We start from the raw sequence: 11,337 nt of genomic DNA, 5'->3' as shown, positions 1-11,337 counted from the left end.
ACTGGAAAATCTTGCATGGATGCAGGAGAACAATCTGGCAAGGCTGCGGGTTCTGAAGAGGTTTATATGCAGGGCTGATTGGGAATGAGCTGCAGCTGAGCTTGCAGGTGAATGTAGTTGGGCTGATTAGGGAGGAGTGACTGTTACAGTGGAGCAGAGGCAGGGAGAGTGGAAAATTACTGAGGCAGAGTGTAAAACAGCTAAGAGAGCAACTCCACCTTCAACAGTTTTTAAATCAACTTCTGTGACGCATTTCCTCACACCTTCTGCTGCTCTTATAACAAAGGAACAGGTTTTTCAGGAATGTAGATGTGTCTGTGTTTGCATGTGTTAAAGTTCATATCAAGTTTTTCCTCCTTACTGGAATCAACTCCTTAACCTGATGTGCGTTCAAACAAAATTCTTTATACCATCACTATATAAGTGTGTGGATAAGTATAACTATATGTACACATATAAAGATAAATATGACTTTTATATAGAAATATACCACCAATATTAAAACTAAAGATTTTTTTAAGAACTTTATAGCCAGCTTCAAACATTAACAGGAAATTATATTACAAAATATTATCACCTCAACTTATACACATACATACATATATACACAGCTAAAATTAGGCAGGTTTTTAAAATACACCTCTCAGAGTCTAGAAAGCCCTGATGGTTCACCTCTGGTTATTAAAAAAAGAAGAAGCAGAGAGCATTCTTTGTAGGAATAAAGATTTCTTAAAATCATATTAGAGAAATGCACAAAAAAATTAAATGGATAAAAAATGGTCACAACTATCATAAACTTTTAAAGGGCAACTCAGCAAAATGTTGCCACCCCACTACGTTTTAATGGCGGTTAAGGGACTCTTGTTTGAAGAGCTCAAATCAACAAATGGAAATACATAATGACAACAATACATTTAACTTCACATTCTATGACCTATTCCACTGACCCCTGATCATACTCTTCGGAAACAGACTAAACCAGGACAGATAAAGCCAAATGTCTCCAAGGCATGGTAGGCAGTTAATGGAAAAAAGCTTTGGTGTGCATTTGTGTGAGTGAGATGTCCCTAAAATAGAAGTGTAAATGCCGTAAAAAGACGTTTTTTAAAGACACACAGCACTTTCATTATCCATCAAAAAGCCACATTTCCCTTTGCCGCGTTTTTTCTCAGAAGCTGTTATAAGCTGTATTGAAGCATTGGAGGACTTGTTAGGTAGGTTTGAGGGTGTATAGAAGAAATGGAAAACTAATTAATTTCTAAGTGTCTCCAGAGCAAGGCACGCAGTCCCCTGAGTGTGCAGGCTTTGTGTATTTTGGTCATTCAGTGTTTTGATAAAAACTCATTGGTTAAACTTTAGTCACTTAAGAAGTTCTCTACAATTCCATCCCTCTCATGGAGTAACCATCAACCATGTCTCCATCACCCAAGTCCACCCTAATACAGTGTGGAGCATCGTAGGGCGATGGAGAGTCTTCCTCCTCGTCTTCACAATCAGTGTAAATACACTCAGTGTTCGTTGAGTCATTTGAAGACACATTGTCAGTCCCATTTTCAGATTCCAGATCCTGACCTCTGCCGTCATAAAGTTGTTTTCTTTCAGTGGAGCACGTGACAGATTGGCTGGAGTCTGACCTGGCACTGCTGTCCAGAAAATTCCCTGAGTGATCGTTAGGTGTCTTGACAGGCTTGTGGAAAGGGACCGGACAAATCTCTGGTTTGGGAACAAGAATATTCATTTCGCCCACTTTACTGTCGTCTGGTCTTTGAGTCTTTTTGTCAAAGATCTGAATGAACAACGAAACAAATTCCCAAAAGTTAAAGAATGAATAAGATAAAATAAAACAATAAATCATGAATACTCTGTGTGATTTTTAATTCAGACATCTTACCAGAGGCTTGGGAAGATCGTCTGTCGACATGGTCCAGGCTTTTACCACACAGATGATAATCACTACCACAACGATTGTAAGGGCAATGACAGATGCCGGCACAGCAGCAAGCAAAACCACATTTTCCTCTGCTATTGAAAAATAAATAAGATTAAGCCAACAAAGTTTACATTTCGAAAGAATACTTCTAATTTAGTGCTAAAGCAAAGAATTATTTGAAAAGTTGTCTCAAGACAGACAATACAGGTTATCTTTTGCAACTTACACATTTAGACTTTAATAAGTACACTGTCTAGCCACGCAAAAAATGTCACATATTTATGAAAAGATTAATCACCCACATGAATAACTTATTTTCCTCCTCACTAAGCTGCAGCCTCTGTAGAAGTGAGCTACCAATCAGAAACAACTTACCAGTGACACAGATTGTGTCGGTCTCTCTGAACATTACTCTAGTAAGATCTTTTCTTGTGCGGTAATATCCTTCCAGCGTGACACACCTCTCCACGCCCTCGGGGAATGTCACATCAACTTCACAGATGCGACTCACTGTGCATGCTGGAGATTCTCGCTGAAAATCTCCCTGAAATTCAGAAGAATTTTCACAACAATGAGCGCAGCATTCATAATGACTGTATTGTAGTATTGCAACAGGCAGGCTTAAATTGACTCTACTTATGTAGCACTTTTCTAGTCTAGTGGACAACTCAAAGCGCTTTTACACTACATGTCACATTCTCCCTGTCACGTACACAGCACGTCCAAGTGTATAATGTGTTACTTTTGTGTGGCATTTTTCTCTAGCACACATCGACATGTGGAGTCAAACTACAAATTACACACACACACACACACACATACATGTTTATGATAATTCCTTCTGTAGTGCTCCTCTCTGTTAAAGAGATCCCCTCAAGTGATGAAAAACAAACTCTGCATTCAATTTTCTGTCAACAGAATCTGATTTTCTAATGTTTTAACCCTTAATCCAATGGTATTTGTAATTTAGAACATCAATACCCTGGCTGCCTAGTTCAGCAACTGAAACGTTGGCACGCTATAGAGTTTTTTCTTTACAATCACACACTGATGAACATATTAGGACAATTTGCAGTTCAGTGTATTGCTTAAGGACTCTTTGAGAGATAGATGCACTGGGATCAATCTGCCAAAAGACAACCACTCTACCAGCTGAGCCAAGACTGTCTTGTAAGTAAAGTATCAAATGTTTTCTTCTCAACTAACTTGCAAGGCAAGGTATTTCGTGGCATTAAAGGGGAACTGCGGTATTTTCAACATTAGGCCTCTTTTATGAGTCGTTTGCAATGTTTTAGAACCCCCCTCACCGCTTTTTTTTATGTTTACTGCTGTCTCCGGTATTTGCCTAATTTTGATTCTTCTCAACCTGCTTCAGAATGGTAAGTACGGTGCATGTCCAAAAAGGTCCGTAAAAGCACCATAAACGTCCGTTTTCAAAATAATCAACTCACCGGAGTGGTTAATGGTGTGCACTAGTAATCCATATCAAATTTCATTGCATTCTGTCGTGTTTTATTTGGCAGTTCGTTCATGCTCGCACTATTTTCTTAGCGGTGGCTGAGTAATATCAACGAACATCCAGTACAAAATGTCAAATAAAACACGACAGAAGCAACTTTTCGCAACAAAATTTGATATGGATTACCAGTGCACACCAGTAACCACTCTGGTGAATTGATTATTTTGAAAACGGACGTTTATGGTGCTTTTACGGACCTTTTTGGACATGCACCGTACTTGCCATTCTGAAGCAGGTTGAGATGAATCAAAATTAGGCAAATACCGGAGACAGCAGTAAACATCAAAAAAGCGGTGAGGGGGTTCTAAAACATTGCAGACGACTCAGAAAAAGAGGCTTAATGTTGAAAATACCGCAGTTCCCCTTTAATCGTTTTATTCCTGAAAATAAAAAAATACAAACAAAAATAGATGAAACTCCCCATCTGTGAATGCCAGCTACTCCTTACTTACAAACTTTGTAGAGAAAGTGAATGTGGGTCCATTGGCAGCATGTGGTTTGACAGACCGCTTCAGTTTTTCATAGAAGTAGAAGGGATTCGGGAACCTTACCGAAGCCCCGTTCTCATTCTCATTTACATCAACTGGAGGGAAATCTAAAACACCTAAGAGGAGATTTTCAAGTTTAATCTCTTATCAGTTCTCTCTTTATAAGTCAAATACCAGGCATCCTCTCACACTCAAACACTTTAGTAACTTTCATCACGCTCTACACATGAATGCGTTACTTACATTTTGTATCGACCGCCTTAAAATCATTGAAGGAGAATGAGTTTGATGGTACTGCTTCAGACTTGTTGCCTCCTTGAATGGCGGTTACTTTGACACACATGAAGTCCATGTAGTGTGCCTCAGACTGCCAGACAAAGTCGCTGAGATCATACAGATGATCACTCGTATAGCCCTCATGACTCTTTCTGTAAAAGTTGGAAGAAAGCAGTGTGATCCGATAAGCAACCATAAACTCAATTTAAATAAGAAAATGCAGTTTATCTATAACGAACAGAATCTACAGTTTCACTGTAACATCTCATAAGCATCACAGATTTCCAGTCACTGACGAGAAAGAACAAGAAGAATTTGTAGCAGTGCAAACATTACATCTATATATCGGTGGGCTTATCAGGGGCTTTCTACACACGTGTCTACTTGGATGAAGTCACCGCCGCGCGCCGCTGCAGCACAGCTTATTTACCCCCGGCTCTGTGACAGTCAGCTAACTTTAAACGGAGTTTGCTACTGCTAGTTTTGTGAAACATGGCAGGATATTTATCAGATTTTGACAACGTGGACGACAACTTTGGATGGACGTCCTTACGGAGTGAATGAGCTGTGCTGCCCCCAATAACAACAACACAGCAGCTATGAGCTAACAGTGCAATAGTACACGTTCATTCATTCGTCTTAAAGTATTGGTGAAATAAAGACAGATAATGCCTTATTTAGAGGCTGTATTGTCTATGCCCTGTTCTCTCCTGTTATATATGGATATACGCGGATCTCCAGTGATCTAAATATCTTCCGAAAGATGCCGACTTTCACCAAACTGTCATCGGTGAGTAGATGAACGTATTTTATGCCAGAAATAAGGTCCAGGTGTAATAAAAATAAATCAATTTAAAAAAAACGAACCCCCTTTAACTTTGGTGAACAGTAGCCCACATAAGCTACAGTTTTTAACGTTAGCTTTAAAAATTTAAACATGAAAATGGACAGAAAAACCCACACTAAGAGGTGGGATTTCTTTCTGGTGCATTCTGAGCAAAGCTCTTCAGAGACATTCATTTAAAGCCTCAGGAAATGTAATCTTCCTGGAGGGAAAAAAAATTATTAAAAAAAATTATGAAAAATCTATGAAAAAGAACAAGAAATTTAAATGTATGCCTCACAGTTATTTTGTATAATAGCAGCTGACTCTTACCCATTAGATGTTTCGATTTTTACTTTGAAACTGGTTTGCGGTTGCCCTCTGCTGTAATCCCAATGGACGGTGGTTTTCAGATTTTGGCAGCTCACAGTTACATTCGCTGGAGGAGGAACTGCCAACAAGAAGAGGACGAAAGACCTTTAGATTGTCTTGCAACTCAAAATCAGTTAATATCAAACCATTTGGACACAGGAGAGATGACAGGATATGAGGAAGAGTGACATGTAACAAACATCCTCAGCCAGTCTAACTGGTCAAGTTGCATTTCACGATGAGCTGTCTAATAAGCAGATTTTAAATCCACTCAGTTTAGAATGCTTCCTGAATTGCCGAATAAACCAACACTTGCATATGGCAAAACCTTTCAGTTTTATCTTTAACAGAAAATACAGAATATTACAATTTTACAGAATATACCGATTTGTTTTTTCAAAATGGGGATAAAAATCCTGGCCAAAGTTTCACTCTATAACAGAGATTTATGAAACCAATGAAGTTACTGTAGCTTGTGGAACAGAGGCAAGCGTGGCATTTTTTTTTGTGTTTGAGATCGGCCCTGTCAGCCAAGGCTGAGAGAGGCAAATGAAAGCTTTAATCATCCAAATAAAATCAAATTGTACATACAAAACTCTAAATAGTTTCAACAATTCTGTCACAACTACAGATGCACAGAAATGCACATTTTTGTATTCAACATGCAAGAGCATCATGTCAGAGGGGTTTGTGTGAGGCAATAACACACTTGATTCTTCCAAATTCAACAAGAGAATTCAATGTTTCATTTTCATGGAAGAGTTTAAAGGGTTAATGTCACCTGTCATGACATAATAACAACTCATGACTGCTGTTCAGAGTGTTTACTTATAAAGACCAACTTCACACTGGGAATTAGTTTTTCTAGATCATCTCTGCTGTTGTTGTGCCTCGTTTTGGATTCTGCTAACGTCTTTACTGCTACTGAGCTTCATGTTGGGCCCCGTTAACATCTCTTCTGCTAAATAGCTTAATGCTGGGATCGGTTAACAGTTTTGCTGCCGATGAGCCAAATGGTAAATGGACTGCACTTGTGCAGCACTTTTCAAGTCTAGTTGACCACTCAAAGTGCTTTTACACACCAAGCCACATTCGCACACACAGAAACATTTTTCTTGCATTTGCTCTTGTCTTATGAAAATGTATGTTTTTGTCATTCCGTATTGATTGTTCTTCGTTTTATTATTATTTACTATTCTCAATGTTGTATGCAGTTTCCTTTTTGCCAAGCCATCACTGTGAATTAGTTCTTGATTATTTGCATGGTTAAATAAAGGTTTAAATGAGAAAATAAACTGACAAAAAACAAACAAAAAAAAAAGTTTTCACGCCTATATTGAAGTGGTTGATTAAATTCACATTACCAACTCCTGCATTAAGGAACTGGCAAGAAAATCATCCACCTTAAAATCTATGCAAAGGTTTGCACTGTGTTTGATGGATTGAGCTGTCACTGCCAAATAATATGCTAAGTTTGTTACATATTTCACATCTTTTGTTGCATATGTTGCTTTTAATTTAATTAGAAGGTATCTTTTCGTGTCAACAAGACATTAAGGAGCCATATTGATCCTTTTGGTAGATCATATGATTTAGACAATAATAACTTATGAATCTATGAAAACTTGCCACACAGTTTTGACATAATCAAGCATCTTGCGGTACATTTTGAGACTTTAACAAACTGTCTTGTTCTTTTGGCCTGATTAGCAGTGGTTGTTTTCATACACAGTTGTGTTCCTAAACCCCTTTCACATGAATCGGGAATTGAAATAAACAGAATATTTTTTTCATTGCGTTTCATTTGATCTTTCAGTGACTACTCCGGCCTATTTTTACCTCATCTTGCGAGGTTAAAATGATTCTAAATTCATTCCATCTTGAATGAAAGTATCATGTATGTGACGTAGGACATTGTTGTTTGCTTTGTCAAGCAAGACACCATCCTCAGATAAATCTGAGAACATCTAAGGTTAATAAAACACATGGAAGAGACCGCTCCCATTTGCACTAGAGTTTGAGAATACCCATAATTCCACCTTTGTTTTGTAATGCAAGAGGGTTACAGCTATCCACTTTTTCAGGCGCAGGTTACACTTCAAAGAGTAAAAATAAAAATGTTGGAGGGTGAGTTGCTTAGGAGAGCAGAACGTCAAAGCACCAGTCCGTCCTGTTGCCAAAGATAAAACAACGAACCAATCAACGAGGAGATGATAACTGAGGGAGTAGGCAATCTCTGCAAGGGACACATGAACTGTGATTTTAAAACTAGTCAACACACCTACTCACATGACTAGCCTCAGTTAAAAATGCTAAAATATCCAGAAACTCCAACTTACTTTACAATAAAAACCTGATATCAAATGTAAGCTATTCTAACAGACCTCTGTTTAAAATGATTGAGTTTAAAAAGAGTGCCTTATCTAAAAACAGCATACAGAAGTTTTGTCTAGATACTTCTTAAGAAGTTACAGGCAGCGACAATTATATTAAAGCACCATCTGACACATGCGGACCTTGAACACTATAAATACTTAACAAGCATCACAGTATCAGTCAAAGTCTAGGAAAAAAACAAAAGCGTCACAATAATGTGGCAGCAGGGGTAGAAACTCTTTATCTTTATAGCTTTAACTTTACAATTTGATCATTAAATGAGCTACAAGTACATTTGTCACTGCTCTCTCTCCAAAAATAAACTAAAACCAAAAAGACCATAAAGCAAGTGGCAGTGCTGAAAAGGCTTGAATTTATTTTGGAAGATAGCATGAAGCAAGGGGAACTGCTTTTTGTTTATGCAATTCGTGTGATATAGATCTCTTTGCTTGTGAGCATCAATGTTTTTATGGCGCTGGGTATGCACTAACCAGGTTTGACTTGTTTTTCCTCCGCTGTTACAACCCAAATGCAAGCCCTAAATGGAGCCACAGCAAGTATTTTCCATACACCTACTACAGATTTCAAGTTCATTTCTTTGTTCATATTGACTTCACTTGAACCACCAGTTGGTGACTTTCATGACTAATTACCAACTCGGGTTTTGTTTGATTCTTTCAGTCTGTCGAGTCACTTCATGACATAAGAAAAATCTGGCTGAGGAGACGGTCCAAACTGCCACTTGCCAAAAGAAATGGGTTCCTGTTAGATCTTTTTACCATTTAAAGATTTGAAATCAACCATTCCATTGTGGTGTGAATTTCAAATGGTCACCTCAGAAAGTTTAGCCTTGGAGCAAAGTGTGTGGCAGGTGACCGGCAGATGAGGCAGATTAACACAAAGCAATTCTTAGAAGACCATTTTTCAAGTGAGAATGTGCAGGAAAAGATCAGGCCGTTTAAATCAGTGATTTCTGTACAGACTGTACAGCAAGCTGTGAGCTGTTTGGCCTCGCTACATTTAGTGCAGAACCTCTATTCATCTATTTTAAGGAAATCTCCATTAAATAGATGAAGTTAATATTATTGGTCTGACAACTGAAGTTATTCCTGAGGTTGGGAACAGAAAGGGTCAAGTTTCCATTATTTTCTAAACTTCTATACTCAGGTGGTCTCACAATTTGCAACTTATATCGTGTGATGACAGCATCGCAAGTGATGGCCTGGTGGGTAAGAAACTAAATGTTAAGTGGGGCAGCCTGTTGGCGAGCTGGTGGCATGCTCTGAAAGACCGTCTCTGACATAACCCTCTAATCACATCAGTCTGAACCGTAGTCAAGGAGCTACCAGAGGGGTTCAACCAGCAAGGTTGGCAACAGGCCGTCGGGAAAGGGTTCATTTGTGTACATTTGAACGAAAATTTGATTTAACAAATCATCTTTTTTTGGTCACTCCTTTTTTGGTTTCACAACTGGATTATACAACGACACCTATACCCAGGTCTGTTTGGATTTGTTAACGTACATAGACTGAAATAAAACGTGACAAATGTTGAGGATTTTGAAATAATCACTTCAGTGCGTTTTAAACTACACACATTAGAAGGAGAGCGTATGAAAATATTATTAAGAGATGTAAATGTATTCAGTCTGAGTTAATGTTAAAGCCCATATGTCCAACACCAGCTGAAAACTTTTTACATACAAGAATTATTCATATTTCTGTTGAAAACATATCTGTAGACACCATATAAAAACCAACATATAAAAAAAAATTCTTTGGTGTTATTGAAATAGGCTAGTTTTATTGCTACAACCTAAAACAACAAAGACATTATTCATGCCTAATGTGATATACTTCCTCACAACGATTCTCAGTGTTATACTCACTGTTATATCTTTTCAAACATCTTAAACAATGTATTTGCATATCAACGTTCATGGTCACGTTTGAATTGTTTTGCTGCTTACATTGAAACAGTTTTTAATATCGGAAAACAAATCACCTACAAAAAAAAAAAAAAAAAAAAAAAACAGCGTATGATTGATAGGGCCACTAATACTGGTTTCGTTATAAAATAAAGGTTAAGTCCACTTACCAAGGAAAGAGGAAACGCCGCTGATCAGAAGCACAGCAGCCAGCCTACCATCCAGCAGCATGATTCTGGCCCTTCAATATCCTTCTGACTGACTGCTTCCTCCTCAACGATCGGCAGCCAAAAGTGAATGAATCAAATAAATCTAGACTTGTCCCAAGTCAGAAAACAGATTTATTATACCCAGCATCCGTCTGGGCCTACCCTTAAATCCATCTCCCTAATTTTCATGTGTTTCCTCAGAAATGTCCCGTCTTACAGCTGTGAATCACTTTACTTACTACGCAAGTATGACGGCTAATGCACTGTGTCGCTGGGAGCCATATATTAACCTGGAAAACACCTTGCTGACGTCACACTGTATGGAGAACCAAAAGGATCACAATTCAACAACTTCACCCGCCTTTCTAAATACCACCGGCTTTCAATTTAGCGCTTCTATCAGTTATGGAGAGCCAAGAGAGTCATATTTCTCCAGCTTCAGCTGTCATTTAAAGCGCAACCTCGCTTCCATCGAATGGTGTTTCAAACCAGAGGTGTGACCAGAATGGCATGTGTGGGTGGGCAGTTAGCTCATCTGGGGGGGCAGAAAACAATACCTGAAAAAAATCTGTGGAAAACCACTACTACAACTTCAAGCATAATAATAATGATAATAATATTAACAATAATAATAATAATAACAACAACAATAATAATAATAATAATAATAATAATTCAATTGGGTAATGAAATTATGGTCACACTAGCATAAATCATGACCGTCAATTTTGTTAACAGTGTGGAATTCTCCATTGAGGGTTTAAATTCAAGCAGATACTTGGGGCAAGACATCCAGCCAACTCCATCTTTTTATTACCTTCATTAAAGCCCAATTCGCACGGGATAAGTATTACCTATGGATCACTGGTAATTCGCAACTACCCCCGCACCTCTGTAATTTTTTGTGGCGCATTCGGACGGGACAAGCAAAAGTCTGTAATTTACTGAAATCAAAGACATTGTGAGCGGATATTCCGTAATTGTCGTAACTTCCTGTTTTGCCCCGTTGTACCTGGTTGTACACATAGGTTGAACACACAGGTGTGCGTTCAGACGGGACTTAAATTACCACAGGATGTCTGTGTTTCGCCGAAATACAGTAGGTAATTCGCGGCGGAATTATTACCCCACAAATCACGGACATGGTGCATTCGCACAGGACTAAGAACTCAGACATTCTCCGCAATTATTCCGAATTACGGGGGGTCCATAGGTAATACTTATCCCGTGCGAATTGGGCTTCAGTCTACATTTCGGATCATTATATACAACAAAAACATCCGAAAATGTGAAAATCGCCTTTTTTTTCAGCGGCAAGGGGTTAAGGTTAAGGAGGGGGGGAAACGCGATAACAAAAAAATAAATAAAGCTATAAACTTTGCAGATATATGCTTTTTTAAAATCACCACCTGCATTT

The 11,337-nt window shown here is 38.4% G+C and overlaps 1 protein-coding gene across 2 annotated transcripts; it reads right to left on the bottom strand.

Annotated features, from left to right (window-relative positions):
* Window positions 1-509: 509 nt before the first annotated feature.
* On the bottom strand, window positions 510-10,202 carry LOC142366159 (uncharacterized). 2 transcript variants are annotated; one of them, XM_075447970.1, is made up of 7 exons: window positions 9,882-10,202; window positions 5,370-5,487; window positions 4,181-4,365; window positions 3,902-4,053; window positions 2,306-2,474; window positions 1,892-2,022; window positions 510-1,786 (listed from the first exon to the last, which is right to left on the bottom strand). In XM_075447970.1, the coding sequence occupies exons 1-7, from the start codon at window positions 9,940-9,942 to the stop codon at window positions 1,376-1,378; spliced, it is 1,227 nt and encodes a 408-aa protein (XP_075304085.1). In that variant the 5' UTR covers window positions 9,943-10,202; the 3' UTR covers window positions 510-1,375. The 2 variants fall into 2 exon arrangements, with proteins under 2 accessions (XP_075304085.1, XP_075304086.1); XM_075447971.1 differs by having other exon boundaries at window positions 1,892-2,019.
* Between the last annotated feature and the right edge of the window lie 1,135 nt (window positions 10,203-11,337).

This window comes from Odontesthes bonariensis, chromosome 17 (genome assembly GCF_027942865.1).
Source record: "Odontesthes bonariensis isolate fOdoBon6 chromosome 17, fOdoBon6.hap1, whole genome shotgun sequence".
Lineage (NCBI taxonomy): Eukaryota > Metazoa > Chordata > Actinopteri > Atheriniformes > Atherinopsidae > Odontesthes > Odontesthes bonariensis.
This window is presented reverse-complemented; position numbering and strand designations above follow the sequence as displayed.